Source organism: Polistes dominula, unplaced genomic scaffold (genome assembly GCF_049000335.1).
Source record: "Polistes dominula isolate Pdom_NZ unplaced genomic scaffold, Pdom_raw_medaka contig_24, whole genome shotgun sequence".
Taxonomy (NCBI): Eukaryota; Metazoa; Arthropoda; class Insecta; order Hymenoptera; family Vespidae; genus Polistes; species Polistes dominula.
Window position 1 is genome coordinate 718,304 of NW_028301150.1, and position 26,306 is coordinate 744,609.

At 31.5% G+C, this 26,306-nt stretch overlaps 1 protein-coding gene across 1 annotated transcript in view; it reads left to right on the forward strand.

Annotated features, from left to right (window-relative positions):
- The first annotated feature begins 9,056 nt into the window (after positions 1-9,056).
- The window catches only part of Skeletor (DM13 and DOMON_DOH domain-containing protein skeletor), a 36,925-nt gene continuing 19,675 nt past the window's right edge, over positions 9,057-26,306 (forward strand). Inside the window, exons 1-2 of the mRNA XM_015326300.2 lie at positions 9,057-9,258; positions 20,984-21,214. Coding sequence (XP_015181786.1) covers positions 21,124-21,214 — 91 coding nt within the window. The 5' untranslated portion in view covers positions 9,057-9,258; positions 20,984-21,123. The remainder of the gene's footprint in view (positions 9,259-20,983; positions 21,215-26,306) is intronic.

A 26,306-nucleotide genomic window follows, 5' to 3' on the forward strand; every position in this document is an offset into this window, starting at 1 on the left:
GTTTTTCCTCGTTAGTTGGTTGGTAGTAGCAATGAGAAAACGCAATGCCCAATGATGATGAAGATAGAGAAAAAGGAGAGAACGACGCGAAAGGATTAAAAACTGGAGTGAAAGAGAAAAACAGGCAGAGAGAGAGAGCAAGAGAGAGAGAGACATACATACAATTTCTCGTCATTCTATCTTTCTTTCTCTCACATACTCTATGTTTCTCACTATTTCGGTAAATTGCTCGAAACGAGTTTCGCTTTATAAACAAACGAATGAACGTACGAACGAATGAACGAGCAAGCTACGACAAGTAGAGGAGGCATCCAAAATTTTAGCTGCTACAAAGTTTACGCTATGTGCGATTAAAATGACGAAGTTCTTCAGGATGCAACGATACGCGAGCTGTTACAACTGAAAATGCTTTTTCCAGGTTCCAATCGATAAAGGATATACGTAAGCTTTTGCTCTGGATAATCCTCACCGAGACATTATGGTCGACCAGAAAACAGTATACTGATATAAACCAAATGGAACATACATATATACATATATATATATATATTTATACTTAGAAGAGTTGTGGGTAAGTACGGGAATGTATAAACGTGGATAGATATATATATATATATTTATCTCTATGGGACGTGCAAAAAAGTTCTTCGAGAATGTGTATGGTACTTAACAAAACAAAGGGACAACTTCCAAAGCGTACGTGAGATACGGGATAATATTCCATTCCTCTCGTGTAACACAACGCGTAACTATCGTTAAGATGAAATTTCAGATCTCTGTATATGTTTGTATTTAGATATGAAGATATATATATATGTATATATGTACGACAACGACACATAGGATGAATTTAAAATGAAATTTTCAATCAAAATTAAACGATACTTCTATTACGTTGATATTGATAAATATTATACACCTTTGGTCAAAATGTACTCTTAAAATTGTGTTTACACAACCGTTATATTTTACTGTCGAAACTAAATTGAAACTAGAGAGATAGATACGATAGAACGGTTGGCAAATGAAGAAGAGAAACGGTTAGATACGTGATCGATGAACACTAGCCGCTTATACACTTCGTGACGTAGAAGCTCAAGCTTAAAATGACTTTGAATTAATCAGATAGGTAGGGAAACTATATTCTAATCGATCAATCTTAACAGAAATAATATTGCATAGACAATAGTATATAATAGATTGTCATTTTCTTATATTCCTATAATATCTATGTTAATTCTAATAATAATAATAATAATAATAATATGTGAAATTTCCTTTTCAATCCTTACATATATAAACATAGAAAATTGTACATTATTTGTACAGAAAAGGACTTATTTATTTACTTTACAAAGCACCTCTTGGTACATCGGTTTTAGCAGAGTAATTTCGTAACAGGGAAATACTTCGCACCTATAACACATGACTACCTACCTGAGGGTAGGTAGGTAGGAAGGTACGCGTACTGTTCTTGAAAGCTTCGCTGATGTGTAAACCCATGTAAGTAAACTGTAAACATCCTTTGACTACAGACTGTAAGGAGTGAAATTCAGCTCCTGTTCAATCCAACCAATGTGTTTGCTATACGGTAAGATGGAATGACATTTACTCTCTCTCTCTTTCTCTCTCTCTCTCTCTCTCTCTCTCTCTGACACTCTCGTTTTCTTTAACACCTACTACTAACATATTTTTTTTGATACTTTTTTTGATTTTATTCTTATCGATAATACGAAAAACAAAGTAATAATTCTTCGTGTCGGAACAAACGAATGCTCGAGTAATTTATTATCTGATATCAAAAGCTCTTTACCGTATCGTTCGAATGAATCTTTCTCAAAAAAAAAAGTAACACGATCATTCATTTTACTACGAATTTTGTTTCTTTCTATTTCTTTTTCTATCGAAAATATGGAACACACACTTTGAATTTACCTAATATTTAAACCTCAAAATCGTTGATATATAATAATAATAGAGTAATATCATAGTATATAAATATAAAAAAAATTAAAACATTCCGTTGGTTAATTTGTAAGTAAAGTAAAAAAATGAATGTAATATAATATAAATGTTTCAATTAATATTCATTTACCATGATTCTAATGAGAAATATTTTAGTATTTATTTCATTTGAGATACCAACCATATTTGAATTTTATTTTTCTTTAGTTTTATTTTCTCTACTATTAATTCAAAGCATTTAAACTTTTACAAAGTATAATAAGATAAATTTTATAATCAAATGTTCAGTTTCAAGTGTTGTTACAGTTATCATATAAATATTATTAATTTATATTAAGATTAGTTAAATTATTTTATTATCTTATTATTATATTAAGTTATATTAAGTATAAATTTTCTATTATTTGATTACACACACACATCGTCTAATCTAACAAAAGTATATATATACACAAAAGAAGAATAAAGATAAGTAAAATCGTATTTCTGTAAATGATTGTAATAACGATTATACAATAATGTTAAGTTAGTATTAATTGCTATGTAAGATCGTTAACACCCGTACTAAGGTACGACACCGTTCGCACGGCATATCGGCTTAATTAAAGTTTAATTACTTCCGATGTGTGCATATACTCAAACTCAAAATGTACTACTACTACTACTACTACTAGTTGATCGTTTAAACATTTTCAAAGTTCTTTTTTAAGAATTTTTTTGTTTTCAAAAGACTCCATTTTAAGATTACGATACTCAATACACGTGTAGATAAATTTGTTGATTTTTGTTTTTGTTTTTTTTTTCCTATCTTTTTAACGAAAATACATGATTTTCATATGAAAAGTGTTCTCGTGAGATTTACGAAGCAAGTATTTGCACTACTACTACTACTACTACTACTACTACTACTACTAGCAGTCGAGATTTATGTAACTAACGACCTCCTACGTTTATTAACTTTTACGGATGATAAAGTCTTGGCTATATTTTACTTTCTGTGAGTTTAAAGTTAAGCAAATAGTAGCTTATTCCCTGCTTAAAAAAAAAAACAAAAAATAAAAAAAAAGTAGAAGATGAACGAAAGAAAAAAAAAAGAATGAAAGAGAGAGAGAGAGAGAGACGAAGGGAGAGAGAAAACAAAAATAAAAATGAAAACAACAACAACAAAAGAAAAAAAGAAAACAAAAGTAGGAAAAAAAAATTCTACTCAATCCTCGAATGATGAACTATTATAGCGACCTCCATTAGAGGGCTCGATAACTATACTTAAGAGTGGGTAAGTAAGAGATCTGTTAATACCGATAAGAAAAAAAATCTCTCTATCGAGACAGGGAAACATAAATAATTATCCTGAATTTTAGAAAGGGAAGAACTTATGATTGCGAATAATATACCTGTAAGATTATTACATTGGAAAAAAAAGAAAAAAAAGAAAAAAAAATTTGTTTTTTTTTAACATAAATAGACATTATGTCGATTTTTATCGATTCTCTTACGGCACCACAATCCAACCTTTTTTTTTTCTTTTATCTTATTTTTTTTTTTTTACAAACAATTGTAAATAATAGACAGATGAAGAAGACAATGGAATGGCGATTATTACATCTCCAAGGATACGACGATTATCGATTTAAAAGTAACAATCGCATCGATCATTAAAATTACGTTCCTTTTGATCGAATCGTAACGATGCAATAATTAATAATAAATAAACAAAAAAAAAATAAAACGAACTTTAGTACAAATGTTGCTGTTGTTTTTTTCCTTATTTTTATATTTTTTCTACTTCTTCTTCTTCTTCTTCTTCTTCTTCTTTTTTTTGTGTTTTTTTTTTTTTATTAGAAATAATTTGCATTTATCGATTAAGTTTCAAATGGCAATAAGCGGATTATAAAATTGGTAGGAATTTTAAATCAATAACGTTATTTTCGACATTAATCCTTAAAAGTAACATTAATGACGGGATTACAATATTCTATACCTCGTTACAAACGCATACACACACACACACACAGACATAAGCGTATTTTTCTCTAGGATAAACGAAATATCGAAATTGACGATGCGAAAAGGAATAAAATAAATAGGAATATTTTTTAGAGATGCCCAAAAATCGTAATCGAAATAAAAATTCTAACAATATCACAGTATCGAAAAAACAAAACAACAACTAATACAAATAAAATGACAATAGTGAAAGGTAGATAGATAGACACACACACACACACACACAGACACAAGTTTCATTAACTTCTTGCATACAATTTTTTTCTATCCTGCATATTAAAATAAGACAAACAATAATAAACAAACAAACAAACAAACAAACGACAAAAAATAAGATGAAATATTTTTCAAAGGGAGAGAACAATTTTTCATTTCCCTATAGAAAAGAAAAAGGGGGTTAGGCGAGGGGGGTGGGTGGGGGGGGAGGTGTTTGAGAAAAATAAACGTCATGGAAGAAGAAGAAGAAGAAGAAGAAGAAGAAGAAGAAGGGGAAAGATTTTGACTTGATTTTTCGACCAACTCGAGAGAAGAATATTTTTCTTTTTTTTTTTTTTGCTATTTTTTCGTTTTGTTTATTTTTTTTTCTCTCTCTTTCTCTCGGTCTCTTTTCTTTTGTCTTTTCCAATACGTGAGAAAAATTCCGAATAATCTTTTCTAACTTTCTATAGAATAAACTGTATTTTTCTATACTTTATTCCATGACAATTCCCATTTGACCACCAGAGATGGAATTCTCGTCGGACACACGTTCTTACGCAAGTGTATGTGAAAATATTGAACAAAAATGATCACGGAAGGATCTTTTGTTTTTCTTTTTTTTTAAACGCGTTGAGAAAAATAAGAAATAATTGTATTAAAAATATAATGGACACATTAATAAAATAATAAAAATAAATGTAAAACATTTCTAATAATGATAAATTTGTTGTTTGTTAATAAACGTTGATGAAACATTTGTAAAGACCTGTAAAACTTTGAGAAATTGCATTTTACATTTGCGTCAGTCAGGATTTTGCGTGTTCCATTTAACAATTATGATGTCGCGTTGAACATAACACCTAGTCTTCTAAACTAAATCGTGGTTCCTTAATTACCAACAACGTTTGTCAAGATTGTCCTTTGACTTTACTGCAATAACAGTTAGTAAAGTTTATTAGGAAAGCTAATTCGTGCTAGAGTAAGTAACATTTCAAGTATCCTAACGATAATTACTTCGTTAATAATAAATATGTCAATCATGGAAGAATAATTAATAATAATCGATGTGAATTTAATGAAAATCTTATTTCAATTAACGATCATTTATCTAACGATAAATTAATATCATTAGGATAAAAACATTTCTTTCCATTTATTTATCGACATTCATTATTTTGATTAAAGGGGGAGAAGAAAGAGAGAGACAGAGAGAGAGAGAGAGAGAGAGAGAGAGAAATCGATCCCCACAAGTTGACCTAATTTTTCACTTTCCCTGATTTCTATTACCTGCAAACGAGAATAAAAATTTGTCGATTCCTCAACGGGACGTTTCTTCTTCTTCTTAAAAAAAAAAACAAACAATTAACATTAATACATTTTTATACTATAAATAATATTCGAATATAATTCTCTTTACTAAAAAAAAAAAAAAGCAATCAAACTTGACAAGTAACTAGTTCCGGCATCTACATTTTTATTTTTTTGTTTTTAACTAAAAGAAACCACTGTGTATATGAGTACATAAACAGGTATATTATTCATAATTTACTAATAAATCAAAATCTAAATAAATCAAATAGAAATAGAATAAAAATAAAAAAGAAAATATTTATATAACACACACACATACACACACACATAAATATAAGTAAACGATATAAAAGAAGAGAAACGCGTAGAAATGATCACGAGGAGTTAGCCTACTTTTAGCAATCAATAAGATGATGATGATCATCATCATCTACCTTTCGAAGATTGTTGTTGGTTCATCGGGATGGTTGTTGCGTTTACATTATAAAATCAAAGATCTCACGTTGCAAAGTGGCATTGACTGAGAAGATCTCGTCGAATAAGTAAGAACATTAAATATATATATATATCCGACTTGCTAGTAACACTCGGTGTTGTCAGATAAGAATCGGAGTCCCTGAAGAACTTGTGCGATTCTTTTCTCTCTCTCTCTCTCTCTTTCTCTTTCTTGTTTCCATTCTCACTCAAGAGAAAGGCAAACCGATCCTCAAGACTTCTCTTTTTTCCCTCCGGTTATTTTGACTTCAATGACGTCCCATACATGAACGACGAGTGACTGACTGCCACACGCATTACTTTCACTGTCATTACGGTGTCAGTCGTTGTTATAAAATCGTAGTCGGTGTTGTTTGAAATTGGCACTTCGGAAGAAAAAGGAATTCTTATTATTCGTGGCCAAGATCGAAGGAAGGAAGGAAGGAAGGAAGGAAAAAAGGAAAGAAGGAAGGAAGGAAGGAAGGAAGATCATCCTGTCTCATTTTCTCTTTCATTCTTTACTGACATTCCAATCATGCATCTTTTCTTTTCTTTTTACTTTAGTTAATGTTTTTCCTCATCAAAACGATCTTACAAACGTAAAAGGTATCACTCTTATTCATTGTCAGTTAAAATTATTCAAATGCAATTGAAAATATTCCCCATATAAATTATTCTCTTTTGTTACGATTGTAATTTAATAATATTATTTAAAAAAAAAAAAAATATAAAGATGCAAGGTTAATTTTAATTTGTTGTTAATCTATTGTAATATTATATTATAATTTGATTTTTATATATGTTTTTTATTTATTTTTTTTTTTTCTTATGCTTTTGTCTCATTTTCTCGAAACTTAGTTTTTTGTTTTCTTTCCTTTTGCCTCTCCTCCCCCACCCCCTTGATTTTTCTTCTTTCTATATTTTATTTTTCAATGTTTCTTTTTTTCTTATCATAGGCAAATATGAGTTATCATAAAAGTTATCTACTTCCTTTTTCTTTCTCTTTTTATTTCTCATTGCATAGCAAATTTTGCGAGTTTTACCCTGTACACACTAATTCATAGATTATGCAAACATGGAAAAAGTTTATGTGCCGATATCTAAGCGCGTGTCAAGGATTCGTAACGAGATATCGTTTACTTTCTTTTTATTTTTAGTTTAAGAAGAAGAAGAAGAAGAAGAAGAAGAAGAAGAAGAAATGTCTCATAACTCGAATTCATTACCATATTGAAACTCTTTCAAAGTTGATCGAAAATACCGTTGATTTTTACGTTCACGTTTGAAACTCCGATAATCATCCATTTAGAACAAAATTAGTTGAAATTTTATTCCCATATCTTTCATCATGTTTTTATATTAATAAGAAGAGTATAATGAATTTGTTTTTCATGGCTTTCTCAATAAGGTTACCTATATATATATATATATATATATATTACAAAGTAATTTCATTTGATGCAAAACTTTTATTTCACTTTTCGATTCTATCTAGAACACGATTTCATTAAATATTAACCTTGTTAACCATAGATAACGAGTAAACTCTCTATTACGCCGTATGATTCTTCAATTACACCACATATATTTGTATATTTCATTATCCCACGATAAATTTAATAATTATTAACTTCGTTTTTATTTTTTTTATTTTTTAAATCGAAATAAATTGCATGCATTTATTAAATACGATTGAAAATCTGTTCTATTAAAGAATGAATAAAAAAAAAAAAAAAGAAAAAACAAAGTAAGATAAAAAAATTAATACGAAAATGATAGAGTTTCGATTCGTCTGGTAAAGAAGAAGAAGAAAAAAAAGAATTCTTCTTAATAGAACTCGTTTTAAATAATAGCATAGAGATCTTTTTTCTCTCTCGACGATAAATTGCAATTTACATACTACTACTCTTTGCATAAAAAGATAAAAAAAGATGATGAAGAAGAAAAAGAAGAAGAAGAAGAAGAAGAAAGAAAGAAAGAAAAGAAGATAAAAGATTGAGTGGTAGTAGTAGGTCATGGTAATTACTCGAACTATCGCGTTAAAACCCTTTTCTCTTCTTTCTACAAATCGCAATGATGATGAATATTCTTAGTCTCTTTAAAAGCTCTTTTTCTCGTAACTTTGATGCTTTCCAGATGAGGAGACTCTTATCATTCTACGATGTTCACGTCCCGTGTTATTTCGTCCTGCAATCTGACTGGAAGAAAATGTCAGATTCGAAATATCCCCCTTGCGAAGTTAGAAATGACGATGATTCTCATCATCATCATCATCATCATCATCTTCTTCTTCTTCTTCTTGCTTATTATTTCAACATCGTTCATATTTGATTCTTTGAGAAAAGAAAAAACGAAATAGAGATAGTCAGTAGTAACATTATCGAACCACTTAAACCAATCGTAATAATACCGGATACCGATGCCATCATCTCGAAACGAAGTAAAACAAAAAAAAAATCTCCCCCCTCCCCTCCCCTCCCCCCCACGAAGCCTTTTCGTTAATATCACGGAAAGGATTCTTCCAAAGAAAGCAAATATTTTTTTACCGATCAGCACGAGTACCTACCTAACCCCTCTACTCTCTTCTACTCTCGAAGATTCAAGGATACGTTTAAACTCTTTAACCGATCGTCCTTGTATTTTCATAATACGTTGTTGAAGCAGATGGAAAAATACCTAACGCGTATGTTTAATTAATAAAAAAAGCACTCATTATTATTATTATTATTATTATTATTATTATTATAAGCAAACGATAATAATTTAGTCGTTTTCGTCAATTGTAACTTCATCTATCAATGATGTTTAAAATAAAATCCCCCAACCACTTTGTCCTTCTACCACTTCCCTTCTTTCATTCCTTTATATTATCCTTTCGCAAGGAAATATGAGAGAGAGAAAAAAAAAAAAAAAAAAAAAAAAAAAACTATGTTACGTTTGTTTTTATATACACACACACATTTATGCGTGTTTCTTCTCGACAAACGGCAAATAGCAAATAACAAATAGCAATAGTAACAACTAAAATGTAAGATGCACATGCATTTACAAGGAGATTCCATGCGTTTACTGGAGCAACGAACTAACCGAGCCGTGTAAACTCTTCTTCTCGGCTTTTTTCCCAGAGAATTCCCACAATGCTCGCGCGATTACTTCGTGAGTTCTCAAGAAGGAAAACCGAAGGCGAACGAGCGAACTAGCTTCGTCGATGCAAAGCTGATTAAAAAAAAAAGAAAAAAAAAGAATCAAGGATAGGCATCTCCTGGCGCCTAGAAAGCGTTCCATCTTTTCTATCTATGTATGTATGTAAGTATGTATGTATGTATATGTAGTATTATCGCGTGTTACGAGTTACGATACAAGGTTAAAAATATAATCACGAATATTCATGAACAAAATTTTCTTTCCATTTCTTTCGACTTCTTTTTCATTCTTTTTTTTTTTTTTAACACTGTTTTTTTTTTCTTTTCAATTTTAACCCTTTCGAAACGAGTGTATTTTCCGCGGTGCTACTTAATACGTGCAGCAACATCGACATTGCACTTTATGGGGGCCACTATAGTGGCCCGTAGTTTCTCAGTGGCATCTTATGGAGGGCCATTATAGTGGTCCGTAGTAGCGAAAGGGTTAAATTTTCCACAGTTTCTGACAAAACGCGTTTCAATGTGTTCCTACATTACGTATTATATATATATATATATATTTATTACATTTCTTTTTACATGCTTAGTTGTTTCGTATAATACTTAGGTTTTTCATGAATATATATATATATTCGATAAATGTAGCAACGTAATGTTGAAACATGGCGTGGATAATACGAGAGTACGGCTATTAGGTTCATTTACTAGCAGGGTCTACCTACTACTAGTGGTACTCTCCCAGCAGCCCGTGGCCTAAAGCTTTTACCGTAATTAATGCTACGAGCTGCTAGACGAAATAATTTGCGATGGCTCGATCGACGAACCGTATGACGGAGACACTAGTATTACCGTCCTATGGGATCAAGATCGATAATGTAGAAAATAGAAAAAAAAAAAATTAAAAAAAAGAGATAGATAATCCTCCTCCCGTCTATTATTGGATCTTATGAAATTTTCAAGCAATTATATTTAATTAAAATAATTAATAATATAGAATATTCTCGATAGTTGAATCAATTTTTATTTTTTTTTTTTTATCGAATCGATGTGATGACGATAAAATATAATTGCAACTATATGAAAGATTACGATGCCTAATTTTTTTATTCACCCCTTTCCCCCCAACAAGTTTTGTACCCATGATTTTTCGAATATCCTACACTTTTTTTGTATCATAGAAATAAACAAAATAAAATGTGTATTTATTAATTGCATTATTAATGAAATGAATTTAACCGATGAGACAATAAAACCTATTCTGAACTAATAATAAAACATACAATACAATATACAATTTTCATAAGTATCTTCTAAAAAAGAATTACTCATGTGCTCGTCAATAATTTATTTCAATAATTACAACCAGTAACTCGTGCCGATTAGGACCTTTCATCTTTGGCATGATTGAGCACTGGAGGGACTTGAAATTTTTCTACTCACTCGTTACCAACTGTTATATCCCATACATGTGACATTTTAAGATTAAAATGACGCATATACGAAATATGAACAGTTAGCATTAGAAGTTCTGCGATGGCTCCAAAACACTCCTACTTCGTAGCAAGTATTGCAGTCTGCCGATCCATCGAAGATCCATCGAAGAATTCATTCCACATTTTTGAAGAGGAAGAAAATCCATCGTCTTATCTGTAATATAAAATCAAACGTAACGATAAATTATCAACAATATAATCAAAAATCATTTCAAATAAAATCGAATAAAATATTTATAAAAATGCATACTTACAATGCATTCCAATAGAATACAGCTCAATGGCATCATGGTGATGCACCTCGCGTGATTCTAAAAACGCGGTATTAACGAAAATAAGAAACTATAGATGAGTTTCTTATCGCGAAACCGAAATTTTTTTTATACGACGAACAACACTGACTCTAATTCGCGTTTGATTTGAATTTATTACTCGACCGATCACTGATTCTACAACTAATTCAAAAACTGCTTTGCACGCAGTTTGATGATAACACCATAAACACTCCCGTAAATTGCTTCGCGCACGATTGCAATCTGAAACAGAAATAATAAAACAATACTATTAATATCATTACTATTACAGAAAATTATTAAAATTTTGGAGGAATTATTTAATACAAAAATATACTCACTTTAAATCACCATCGATGATTGCACGATGGGTCTCCTACCCTTAAGATGACGATGCGTAGACGGTTCAAAACGAAAATGAGAAACTTTTTTATATCACGACCACGACACTGACTCTAATTCACGATTATACTTTATTTTTTAATAATTCGTACAAACACTGACTCTAATTTAACAACTGCTTCGCACGAAGTAATATCAAACACTAACACTGAAACAAATAAAAAATACAAAATGATTAGAATCATTGATATCATTTCAAAATTATAATTGATGATTAAAAAAATGTTTATAATAAAAATTAATTTACCTTTTATCTTCAAGGATGAATACACGATGGGTGTCCTACCCTTAAGATGACGATGAGCACACGTTTAAACCGAATATAAGAAACTTTCGGAGTTTCTTAATCCGAAAAAAATCGAAATTTTTACATACGGCGAAAAAACACTGACTCTAATTCACGATTTTGTTAAACGATGCAAACACACGATCACTTCATTGCCAACACGCACGATTGCAATGATATTCTGAAACAGAAAAAGGAAAAGAACAATTAATATCATCATCGTAATAAAAAATTATTGAAATTATCATCAAAAAATGTTTGATAGAAAAATTCTATTTACTTTTAATCTTCAGTGATGAATGCCCGATGGGTCTCCTACCCTTAGGATGACGATGAGAGTAGATGAAAAAATTATAGAAAAGTTTTTGATCGCGAACACGAACGCGACCGGAACCGGGACGTGTTTACCGACCGCACTACACGTCCAAAAACGATTGGAAAAATGCATATGTGATTAGTGTTCTTATAAAATAAAAACATAAAAAGATATGTTATCATAAAGAATCAATGTTAAATATAAAACAAAAGTATAATAATTTATAAGAATTGATTTAATTAAAGGTAAAAGTTATTAAATATTTATTAAATGTATCAAAGTATGCAAGTATTTCTTTGATAATGCTTGCTTTATATTATAATATAAAAACTCAATCAATATCAATTGCATATATGTCACTACTTGCATAAAATTCCATTAAAAAAGTATATAATATTACTAAAAATTGTTAATACTAATCTTTAAAGTTGTTCAAATAAAACAATAACTATTGCAATAAACTCGATGTAGTGTAATCTAACAAGTCTATCAATTTTTATACTATAATTAATAATAAAAAACTTCCTATGATATTAAATTGATTATTATAACGTTAGTAATAAAATTATAGAAAAATTTAACGTGTATTAGATTTTGCCGATGTTGACGTGTCGAAAGACGGAAGATGATTGACTTACGTTAGTATTTATCCTTAAGAGTGTCGAACGTTCGGCAGCCTTTGTTTTGTTTTCGACTTATATTCGACTTATACTCTAGTATTATACATATACATAGATACATAGTTACGTGTAGATCGTACCTGTAGGTTGAATGTTCTTATATTCGTATTCATTATTCCTCGCTTTCTCTCTCTCTCTCGCACATACACTCTTTCTATCACTCTTCTTTAAATTGTAAATAAAAAGAGACAGATTTTAAAGAACCGACGACAAAACGTAATCAACTGATAACATACGTATAATAACCGAACATTCGCTTTCTATTCTATAACGAGACAACATCAACGAAAATGACACGTTCGTATTAAATTATTTAATAATTTTATATTTGCTAACGTTATCATTTTGATGTTAATAATTTAAATAAGTTTTTTTATTACATAGAATGTTATAAAAATTAGTTGATTTTTGATGTTACTCTTTATTGAATTTGTTAATACAATTACTCTTTTATTTAGACAATTTTAACAATTGTTAATTAATATTTTTACTAACATTACATATTTGCTATGTAATTTAGCATGCAATTATAATTTCATACTTTGATCAATTTTACAAATATTTCATAACTTTAAACTTTTAATTCGTCGTTCGTGGAGATCACATCGGACTCTCGTCGTTCCATTAAGATCAGGTAATTAATTAATAAATTCCATGTCCCATATATACTTTTACGTTACAATTACATTTTAATTGATGCATAATAAAAACAAAGGGGGGGGGTGGAGAAACATAATTTTTCTGATAATATCAAGAAAACCACCATACATAATTCGCATGATAAAGAAAGATGTGCACGTAACAAAGTTTTTTCTTTAACTGTTCGACTAAGGTGTTAAAGTTTTCCATTTCGTTGGAACAACTAACTGTGTCTGCTTTTTCCAAGTTCCACGAACATTACGAGTTATCTTCCATAATGTTCAACACTTCTTACTATGCAATATTACGAGAGCAATATTTTCAAAATATTTCACAAAATTCCAATACTTGTTTTTTTTTCTTTTTTCCAAATATTTATTCAAATATGATAGATTCACAATCAGTCAAATACATCGAAATTGAAATATCTACAAATCAAAAAGACAACTTATAAAATGAATAATATTAAAATTATACGAAAAGGAAATTTTATATTGGGATCTCTGGCAGGGGCGTGGAGTGGCGTGGCGTGGCTTAGCAAAATTCGACCTATCTACTCTAATTTTGAATTTAACCACCAGATAGCGTATTCAAGTGCTAAAGATCCCAATAGTGAGAGTAAAAAAAAAAAGATTACAAGAATTAAATAAATTTCTACAAACCGGAATGAACGGTGGATGGAGGGGGAGGGGAGGGGGAGGGGGTGTCGAGAGAGTTTCAACGAGAGGCGATAAGATTATTATTATAAAAAAAGAATACTCTTCTCTTTAAACCGTTTCCTGTGCGTAAACCTTCGCCAAGAGAGAACAAGAATAATCGTTGCTTGTTGTGTTAGTTAGAATAGATACGTGGTGGTGGTGGTGGTGGTGGTTGTAAATCCACGTGTGCGATCGTGCGCGGGTCAAGGAGTTCGAGTGAAAGTATTAAATATCAGTGGCCACCGACTAGATCTTCGATACACACATACATACATACATACATACACACATGGACGTACGTTTTGCTCTTGCGCTGGATGCACCGTTATGACGAGCAACGAGATAGAAATAGAGACAGGATAAAAACAGAGACAAAGAGAAAGATTGTGTGTGTGTGTGTGAGAGAGAGAGAGAGAGAGTGGGAGGGAAAGAGAGTGGTAATCCTAGCTGCCCCTCCCTCCCTTCCGCTGCCTCCTGGGTCCGGCTACCTTCAACTAACTTCCTTTCCTCCGGTATCAAGTTTTCTTTCTTTACAACCAAACAGGGTTATCCATTGGGGAATTAGAAATCGATGCTGGTGATGCTTAGAAAAATGCGAGACAACGGTGAAAAATTGTATGGCTTCCCTTTATGAAGAGAATATGCAATTTTGATCTTATCTATATGTCCAAATTTAGGCCAATTCAATCTCACGATATCGATAGCTTGATTTTGTATTAATTTAAGAAAATTATATTTTAATTTTAGTATAATAATAATAATAATAATAATGATATCTCTAATTACATAGGACAAATTAATGGGGGAAACAAAATTGATGTGTGTATGTATATACGTGTGTTTCAATTTCTTTTCTATTTTATGTAAAATTCAATCGCTAAACTTGGCATAATTTAGTGTAAAGGAGTAAAACGAGCGGAATATTCAACGAATTGAAATAAAATGCATCAGAGATAGCCTACGGAAACCCCGTTCTCACGTACATGCATACATACATATATGTGCATAGAGATTTTCTCGAGGTTGCGTTAAGAGAGAAGCGACTTTATTACGTAAGATCTTGTCGTTTATTGCAACGTTATAGGTACTAACAACTTACCAAGTAACGAACGAACGAACGAACGAATGAAAGAACGAACAGATTCACTTAACGTTTTCCGGTCTATTTCGTTTAGGCTATTTGTCAACTGACGTTGCACTTCGATGATGCGATTACGCGAACACGTCTCCTTCTGCATCTATGTAATTGCATTTGAACATATATATATATATTTATGAAAGTTTTAAAAAGCCTATGTCTCGTAAGACTTGGTCATTCAAGGTCAACGAATTTCGCGAAATCATTTCGTCCGAACGATAATATTCGTTTGTTTTACCTTTCGTCGTGTTATCGTTCCGGTGAATGCACTCGCGCATGCTTAAGTATCTTTTTATGCAATTCTATTCGAGTTTTATCTGTATGTATGTGCGTGTATATGTGAGTACACGTTTTTATAACATCCATATACATTCTTATAGACTCTAGTGAAAAAATATAAAAGTGAGAGATTGAGAGAGAGAGAGAGGGAGAGATAATTTATCGGTTGAACAGACTTTAATACACGCAAATCTTTTTATGAGATTATTGCCAATGCTCTTGTCAATCGTCACGAAGAAATTATGACGATCATCGATCTCTAACGATCTAATGAAAACCAGTCACGTTTTTGTTTAAATGTATTAGGTGATTCGAAAAGTCGAAAGTTTCGTTTTTTCTTTTGTAAAAATGAAGATAATAATTATTTACTTCGAGATTAAACCTAAACCTTTCAAGTGATCATAAATAGTTGAATTTGTTAAATTTAACCGTTTCGATCGATCTCATGTGTGTTATTATTTGTCAATTTGCATCAACTAATGCCATTATTACGTCAGCAAAAAACAAAACGAATTTACCTCATATATATTCAAATGTATATGTGTTTATATGTATATTTGTGTTCTTGTATTTTCAACGACATTTACATACATTCATAATTCTCATTAAAACAATGTTCTTAATCACAGAAAGTCGATAGAAATGTTCATTGTCTCGAGCGTGTACCACCTCTAGGCAGCAAGATGAGAAGCAGTATCAAGTTGGCTGAACTACGCATGAACTATCCGAACTCTTCATGGAGTAAATCAAGCCGTTCTTGAAAGTTAACCGGTACAAGAGATAGAGAAAGAGAGAGAAAGAGAGAGAGAGAGAGAGAGAGAGAACTAGAGGGAGGGTTGAAGAGAAGTGTTCGTCGATCGAGAAATACCCACGAGTTCGTATGCACTCCAAACATTCCATTCTAAACGCAACTAACTTGTAAACATTCATGATACATACTTTAAATTGTACATATATATATGTATATATAGACATATGATACATATATACATATATAAATTTTGTCTAGACGGTGAGTAATGATTTCCGTGTTTAAACAAATCTTTTCTTTGTTTATTTTTTTTCTTTTTTTTTTTTATTAATACTTTGTTCGTAGTATAACAATAAAGCACGACCATGAAGTTTTTACATTTGTTACCAAAATTACTTTCGTTTCGTTATTGCACGTGTATTATATTTAATATAATTTAATATATCGATGAAACAAAAGATAATCAAAATTAGAATGTAAGAATGTGAGAAGAATTTATTAGCATATATTTGAAAGAAAGAAAAAAAAACAGAAATAGGGAGATGAGTAATAACTATTCCCACGTATCGTTCGTAAAATTCCAGATACGTATGTGAGCTTTTCATTTTTCTATGCGCTCTCTATAGAATGAGATACACATATATATATATATATATATATATATAGATAGATAGATAGATGGATAGATAGATAGATAGATAATGAGTAGTAGGGGAAGAGAAAAAAATGAAAATGTGCGGTTTCTCACGGAGACGAGCGCAAACTTCGCATCAAAGGCTTCGACCCGTCGAGTTCGTAATGGCAAAGCCAGCGAAAGTCCTCCTCCTCCTCCTCTCCACCGGCCTCGAGACACAGCTATAGGCTGTCACACATAGTCTCACCCATTATAGTAGTAGTATTAGTAAGTAGTAGTAAATATGTACGACTAGAAGCAGTAACCGCGAGAGGATAGATAGGTAAGTAAAGATAGTGTGCCTAGAGTTCTTTGGTGGCGAGTTGTTCTTCTCTCTCTCTCTCTCTCTCTCTCTCTTTCTCTCTACCTACTTCAAAAGCACTTTCGCATTATGTGTCGCGAAACTCATGAATACACAATTCGTATGATGATGACGACGACGACGACGACGACGACGACGACGACGACGATCCGACAGACGAACAACTAGACGACGATGAGGTGCAATAACATTAACGTTTCCCCGTGACTAACGACAATCTCATATTATTCGCATAATCGTCATAACCGATGGTTTCTTATGCCATTAACACGTTCGTCGCTATGGCACCGTATACCGAAGATGGGCATGCTACTCCGGGGGCACCGTCACCGTATACGGTGACGCTCTTCTTGTTGAAGTTATAGTATTTTTTAGTTGAAAAAACTTATCACATTTCTCATTTCGATAGAAAATGATTTTCGGTAAATAAAATATAATAATATAATATAACCATAATACTCGGGTTGCATTGTTGATATTTCTACTTACCGCTTCTTTACGTCACAACGCGCGCCGACAGTCGAATTTTGGGCCTGGCGAGAAACTCAATCGAAACGGGCTGGATGACGAACGTGTTAAAAGAAGAAGCATTGGGTCATTTCAATCGTGAAAACTTGAATGAGTAAAAAGAAACGAAATTTTGTTCTAAGTACGATACTTTAAAAGACTTTCACATAAATCGTACGTTGTTTGAAAGGAAAAGTTAAATGATTTGTATCAAATATATTATCTATCACTATAGTTGGTATATAGAAACGGAAAAAGGAAATCGAGAGTAACGGCAAGCTGATTATATATCTTTAGAGATCGTTAAATAATACGTTACGAATGATAATAGACAATTAATATACTCGTATAGATCGTTGATCATATATATTTTTGATATAATACGTCATACCGAGATTCTTCATAAATACAAACGAATTGTATATCATATAAATGGTATTAGAAATATTCATTCACTTTTGATAGTTGTGTGTGTGGTTCCTTGAAATATTTCTCACGTGAAAAAAAAAAAGTCTATCTAACATTTCCTTTAGCACGATACCTTCAATTACACGTCTTAACATACGTAACGTTCCTTTTCCGCGATACTCGATTTCACTTTCAAACATGGTACTCTTCGTATACACACGGTGCGTTGTATTATACTTCTCTGTTCTCGTAGATCAAGATTAATGCTATAAAAAAAAAGAAAATAAAAATCATAAATCCGTGTATACGGATGATGATTCTGCCTGCGGTTCATTTTTAGATTGAAAGAAACTTTTCTGATCGAAAAAGAAAAGAAAAGAGATGAGATGAGATGAGATGAGATGAGATGAAAAGAGAAGAGAAGAAAAAAAAGAGAAAGAGAAAGAAGGAATCAGGAAATGTATCGCACGAACGACGATATGCGATTTTATGATGGGATCTTGTAGATAAAGGAAAAGGCGGTTTGTAGGTTGGACATCTCTTTTAGTTTCTGCGATAGACACAACAAACGTCCCGCATACCAGTCGAGCCATGAAAGAATGGGTAGCAGTAACGCTAACCACGAAACATCAACGCCACGATACTCTTTTGATTCCACCTTGGTTTGTTGTAGATGCTTTCTAAGAAATATGATCATAGTTCTCTTTACCTAGCTTGCGAAATGAACAAGAGGAGAATCACTTCTAACGCAACAACTTATTCCTCTTCTTTTTCTTCTTCATAGTCAAAGAATGAGATGGTGATCATCATCATTATCATTATCATCATCATCATTACTGTTGGAATATCTCTCAAGATCAACATATCGATCTCTCGAAGAAAAGATCATCTCTCAAATCAAGATGTTGTTATGTGTGCAACTGTTGTTTAACATCTTAATAGTTTGTCCGCAATGGACTCTTAAACTACTGAACTGATTTTAATCAAATTTTACACACTGTGTACAGTTTTATTCAACTTGAAAGATAGGATAGTTTATATCTCAATTTATAATCGCAATTATTTATTTATTAACAAAGATTCGTTGACTTAAAAAGACGTGTGTATCGGACTGATTGTGAGCCACAGCAACGCTTGGCGGGGCACCCCTAGTAGGTGATATTTTGATAACGAGATAGAAATGAGTCCACCTAACAAAATTCATAGAGCGGAATTTTTATAATTTAAAGAAAATAATAATAGTAATAATAATAATTATTATTATTATTAAGAAGAAAATCAAGAGAATACAAAAGAGTACAGTACGAAGCATGCCGGCCTCGTTTCCGTTCTCGTAATCGGCACCGTAATACCGTAATAATGCGCTTTTGTCGGTTATAAAGCCAACAGACGTGCCGATCTCGAGCCTCTTCTCTCATAATTATTCCCTTAATTCCGTAATTGCTAAGTCATAACGTTGGAGAGGTGAGATTATACATAATGATATATCTAACGGGTGGAGGAGCTGACATACACCAAGAGAGTGAGTGTAATATTCTATGATAAGAAAGAGTAAAGATGAAGAAGATGAAGGTGGATGAAGAACACTAGGTGGTAGAAGGGGGAGGGGGAGGAACAAGAAAGATCATTGCGGTCTGCTTACCACCGGACTTTGCAAGACTTGGCACGTGCAGGAGAACTGTGACAAGTGTAACCTAAGCTATTGTTATGAAAGACAATGAACAAGTGACGCGTGTAATCGCATCCATAAATCTTCCTTCGAGGTATCCTCTCTTTCGATAAACAGACTTTCGTTTATTTCCTCACCCTCACCCTCACCCTCACCCTCACCCCTGCCGCCTTGTTTTTTATTCGCACCACTAGTATGAGATGGATGCACTCGCATAAGATCGTGAGAAATATTTTATTTATATGTTATAATGTATATATATATATATATATATATATATATATATATATATATATATATATATATATATGTATATGAAAAGAGAAACGATTCTTCGTTCTCTCCTTTTCTCTTTGAGAATCAATTTGTAATATTTTCTTTTCTGTTTTTTCTTTTTTTATTTTTTTTTTCTTAAATACAGGCGGTTGCTAAATTACAACGTATTAATAAATTTCATATGATTTAATGTTAACATGTGTATAGGGTATGTTTGTACATACACACAAGATCGTGAGAAATTATGTGTATTTAAAAGATAAGCGAGAGTAAGACTTTTCAAAGAGGATTTTCCTTTTTTTTTTTTTTTTTTAACTTTTACAGAATTGCAACATATTTTCTATGTCTTCCTTTCTTTTTTTTTCTTCTCTAAATTAATTCACTTTTAAATTACGTTCTAATGTTCAATATAATTAAATGTTAAATATTACAAAAAAAAAAAAAACAAATTATTATCTTGCAAATAATTTTGCATTATTTGCGTTTCAACTTTTACTTCGTAGATTGTAAAAAGAAAAAGGAAAAAAAACGAGGGTAAAAACGATTGGGTTTTCGAGGGAAGTCAACCGTAGGTGGAAGTCGCTTGATGATGATGATGATGATGATGATGATGATGATGATGTTGGTACCACCTATCGCAAGAGTTGATGAGCAGATAGGTTCGCATAGGCCGCGTTATACTAAGAGACTCTCGTCATTTATCAGCCTAGATATCCCCAAGAGAGTGGCACACCGTGTTGCTCGCATGTTGCAAATCAACGAGATGTTGATACGAACCGACTTCTTAGTGTTCCTCATCGTTACGTACCCAGTATAGGGTAGTAGAAGGAGAAGAAGAAGAAGGGGTACTTGTTCGTAACAGAAAACAAAAAGAATAATCCAAAGAAACAGAGTGGGGTGGGGTAGGGTAGAGGGGGGGGGGCTAGAGTACTATAATTTTTCAACGTTAAGCTCTTACCAGCAAACTCTTGTTAAAAGCTGTGATGATATGAATTAAAAAAAAAAAAAATTAAAAAAAAACGTGTTACTATTTGTTTCTTTCTCTGTTGCATTTTCAGAGAGGGAGTAAGATCAAAGACCACGGGGAGAAAGGGATAGAAGTAAGGTGAAGCAAGGCGAGCCGGTGATCGTAGTGGGATCGACAAAGTAACCTGAATCCGCGACGTAGACTTTCGACGGCAGTAACGACGAAGACGCCATGACGACACGATCACCAACAACATCGCCCTCGGATCGGCGTTCAACAACTATAGGACTGGTCTTAACGATCTTTTTTATCTTCTTAGCACGTGAGTCTAACTTTCTTTTTCTTTTCATTTTTTTCAACTTCAAGATGATACGAATTAAACCGATTAGGTTACTTTCCGTGTCACATCGAAATAATTCATTTTTTTTTATTTTTTTTTTTTTTAATTATGGTGTTGAAAATGCATCCATCCATTCATCCATTCTTTCACTAATTTCTGATGATTTTTCTTTCTTTATATATATTTTTTTTTGGTTTTGGTTTAACGAACTGTTCGCGTAATAAAATAATTCAGAGGAAAAAGAAGTCTCGTTAATTTGGTAAATGGAAAAAAAAAAATATATATATATATAATAAAAATATGAAGTAAAGAAAATAATAATAATAAAAAAAAAGGATTCCTTCCGTAACTATTGACTTTAACGTTATGAACACGAACGAAACGGTTACTGGATGATTTCGAGCGTGCTAATTGTCGAAGTTAATTACGAACACGATTCGGCTTCTTCCTCTTCGGAGATTCCTCGCTCTGTTTCTCGCTATCGTACGACTTTCACGATCTCTGCTTTTGTGTGTTTTTCTTTTTTACCTTTTTCATCATCATCATCTTCTTATTTTGATCTGTTTTTTCTTCTTCTCCTCATTCCCAAGGCAATATTCGATATGATTGATATCAAATTCGAATCAATAGAAAATACCACTTTCGAGAACTTTGTATAAATGTTTTGTATTTCCTGATAATTATTGTTACCGTAATAAAAAATAAATACTGATGACAATGAGAAACAGTGTCGTTGACTGTAAAGATACAGGAAACGTACGTTGTACACTTGTAATTAGATAAAAACAAAACGTCGTTTTAATTACATCCTATAAGGAATTGAAAAGCGTTATACGATTCGATCGTAATAATTTGCCATTAAATTGTTTTTTTTGTTTTTTTCAAGCAGTTGTTTAACACTTCGTAACTAACAAAAAATTGTCATCGATCGTAAAGTACTTTGAAAGTTTCCGTATAATGTAGAAACTTGTTGTCATGTATAAAAAAAGAAAATTATTATATAACGTGCAACATATATATAAATATATATATATAACTTTTACCATACAAATAAAACCATAAATTATATTCAAAGTAGACATTAATCTACGTTATACGAATTTACAAATAAATTGGCATGGAGATAAGATCGAAGAAGAAAATAAATAAATTAAAAAAAAAAAAAAAAAAAAAAAAACAAGATTACCTGTTTTAATTTACAGTTATATATCTCCCATTGGTAAAGATTCGTTTTTGTTTTCTTTTTTATTCATGCGGGAAACACAAATGATCCTTCCGAACGATTACGAAATTCATGTCCATATTCTTCTCTCATCGGAGTTAGTTTACGAACTCTGTGCAAGATTATCGTCTTAATGGGATGCACACGTGGTGGTCGGAAACCGCTATGACGTAAGAGTCCATTTTAAAGCTTTATAGAGAAAGTGCTTACTTACTTTGAAAATTAAAAGGATCAAAAAATCAAATTAAACAAACGAGATTTCAATTTTAATCTAGGTAGAAAAAAAAAAAGGACAATGGGGAAAGAAAATGATGTAAAAGGGCTTTTCTTTTGAACATTTTTGTTTTTCTCTTTTACAAAAAGATATCAAATTTACAACAATTTCTTGACAATTTAAATGACGCTTTTTTTATTTGAAAATAATTAAAAATTATCAATAAAAATATGAAAAATAATCGAATTATATTGTTTCAAAAATAAAACGTCATTTCTCAATTGTTCAAGAAAATGTTTGATATCTTTGTAAAAAAAAGAAAAAAAGAGATTCTTTCTCGAAATAAATATTCGTACTTTCTCTCTCTCTCTCTCTCTCTCTCGTTGATAATTTTTTAATATATTTAATATCTTTTTTATTTATCTTGCAAACATTTTATTCAAAATTATAGAAAAAAATGATGAATATTATGTCATCTCATGTATATTAATCACCTTATTTATCGAGTAACACACCCAGTGATCAAAACGACAACAACAAAATAATATAGAAAAAGATTGAAATGTCAAAGAAAGGAATTAAAAAAAACAAATACATTTAATTATTAATACTCGTGTAACGGGAGGTGGGCGGGGAGGGTGGGGGGTGTAATTTAACTTGTAATTTATTTTCATTCGCCGATAATGAGTTCATCGGCCCGATTCGATTCGATATCCTCCCACAAGGTTCATCAGCATTTTACGTAACACACCGGTCTCACACGTAGAAGATTTTAAAGATCGTACCGATGACGCATCGTCAATGTAACAAAAAAAAGTAAAATAAAATAAAATCGGTTGGTCCGAAAACGGGGCAATCGTTTTCTTTGGAGAACTCGACAATGTCGTAAATCATTACGACACAAACGGCGTATCATAGAAGGAGGAGGAGGAAGAGGAGGAGGGCCTTTGCCAATTGCGTTCTCTCTACTTTCTGCTTTCTCCTTCAAGTCTCAGAAAATGTCAGAGGTCTCCTTGACATATATATCATTTTATTTATATAATTAACAATTTATCTTGCATATATATATATATGTATATTTATTTTTTTATATTTATTATACTAGAAAAGAAATATTTACATAATAATAACAAAAGTTACTACACAGTAAATCCTACATGAGGTAAACATAGATACCTGTACATAAGCTGGGGGTACATAACTTAAATTACTAATACTTAAAACTAAGAAAATCTAACAAAGATAATAAGATAAGATAATAACTAATATAACTATTGAAATAACATGAATAAACTTTAGAATAATTTGCAACAGTGATATAAACGGTATTTAGTTAAACAATATCACATATTACATTTTTTATATACATATGTATATGTGTGTATATATATTTACATACACACACGTTTACAGATTAGATCGTCCTAATAATTTCTTTATTTCTCTCAGCCAATTTATTTTTGATTTTACATCTCGTGACTTGAACATTTAATAAAAAAAAAAAAAAAAAAAAAAAGAACTAAGATAAATTAAACAAAAGTGTAATTTTGTGCTTGTTCATCAAGTTAGGTTTCACCCATCTATTGTGTATTTTCCTTTTTTCTTTCTTTCTTTCTTTCTCTCTTATTCTTACCCTTTTGATTTAGTCCCTTTTCTTGTCCCATCCATCCTTTATCTTTTTGTCCAATTCCATTTCTTCTCTATTCCATTCTATCCCTCGGGTTTTTCGGCGTTCCATTTCATCTGGAGAGTAATCCTCACGACCCCGTTGTTGTTGCTGTTGTTGTTGTTGTTCTTCTTCTCATTTTATCCTATCGGAAAAGGGAAAAAAAGTCGCTCGAACGATCCTATTTTCCAACGTCTTTGAACTAACGATCGATCTATGACCTTCTAACATCAACTAAAAATAACTTTCAACAAATATTTTAAATATGTTTTTCTATTTGATTTGTCTATTCAAAAAAAAAATATATTTAACAATTGCGAATAAGAAATTAGTTTAGATTTTTTTGTTATTTCATTCGAGATCTTTATCATCGTATCGTAAATATAAAAATATATCGATAAATCATTCGACTTGATCGATTGATCGTTGAATACATCAACTTGATTTTCGTTTAACAGAATTCCAAGCACGCGCCCGATAAAATGTCATTCCGTGTACGCAGAGACACGTGCATCTAAATCCTTGATATTCTATACAACACACACACACACATTGATACTCGATAAAAAAAAATTAAATGAAATCGATATTTGTGAGAGATTTAAATCACACTAATGTAATACAAAAAAGAAATTGGCTGTAAAAACCGTGAATGAAAGGGTTGCGTTTAGGGATGAGAACACTAGAGGGATTTGGTATTTGCGACAATGAACTTTCGAGTTCCTAATGCCAGTTAATAATAATAATAATATTTTGATTTATTATATTTATAATAATATGTGTGTAAAAATTAATATTAAAATTTGTTGAACAAATTCTTATTTCAAATATTATTATTCTATGTATTTTTCAACATATAACGTGCAACAGTATTGCTATAAATTTTCACCACAAATGAACACATCTCATGGCAATTATAACGGAAAAGCCTATCACATTCCGACCTCGTTTCCTCTATTCATGGATAACATATCGATCTGCAAGCAGATTAATTAGAGGAACACGTTCTACAAAATCGAGTGGTGCGTTCTATTCGTCGGTTTATAACCACTATCTATAATGTAACATTTAGAAAGGAACCTTTCCAACTATCAACAAGTTTAAATGGTTCAATCGAACTCTCATTTAAATCGAATTATAGTTCAACCCTTTGAATGATCATTTAATTTTTTTTTTTTTTAAGTGAAAACTTCTTTAAAATGGGTGTGATTTGAAAAAATGTAACGGAGCGGTAGGCGGCTATGAAACGGCCGCGATATTAAATCAAAAGAGAATACAATTATCCTACACCAAATATTTTGGATTCGTTTGATTCTCTCGAAACTTCGTTTTTTTCTGAAGATTATAATTTCTTCTAAGCTTTTGATATTAAATTTCATAAATATTTAACGGGTTTTATTTTTTACCTTTAAAAAAAAAATATATATATATATAAATACCTGTCAGATTGATAGACTTGATAAGAATTAATCAACAGTTGTGTAGTGTTAATAGCTGACACATAACATATGAAAGAAAAGAATGTACAAATGAAAAAAAAAATATAAAAATGATTGAAACGACATACGTACGTACGTTTCCTCGTGAACGTGAACGTGAACGTAATTATCGTATCTTGAAGAAAACATCAATCCCGATTCGTTAGACAGATTCGTTAAATAAAGGAAGAAGAAAATCATCAGGATTATGTACTTCGAAAGTAAACAACCGATCGACCTTGTCTCTACGTCTTTTTTATCCAATTATCAAATACCTTTGGTACGAGGAAGCAAACACAACGTATGTCCCCCATACGTTACATCGGTGATTACATGTGACATTTAACGGCACAGAGGAAGAAAAGAGAGATAAATAGAGAGAGTAAGAGAAGCAAAAGATATGTACCCATAAATGGTTGGTTGGTTGGTTGGTTGCTTGCTTGCTTGCAACGTTTGCTCTGCAAGCATTCAACCAATTTTCCGCAGTGGATCCG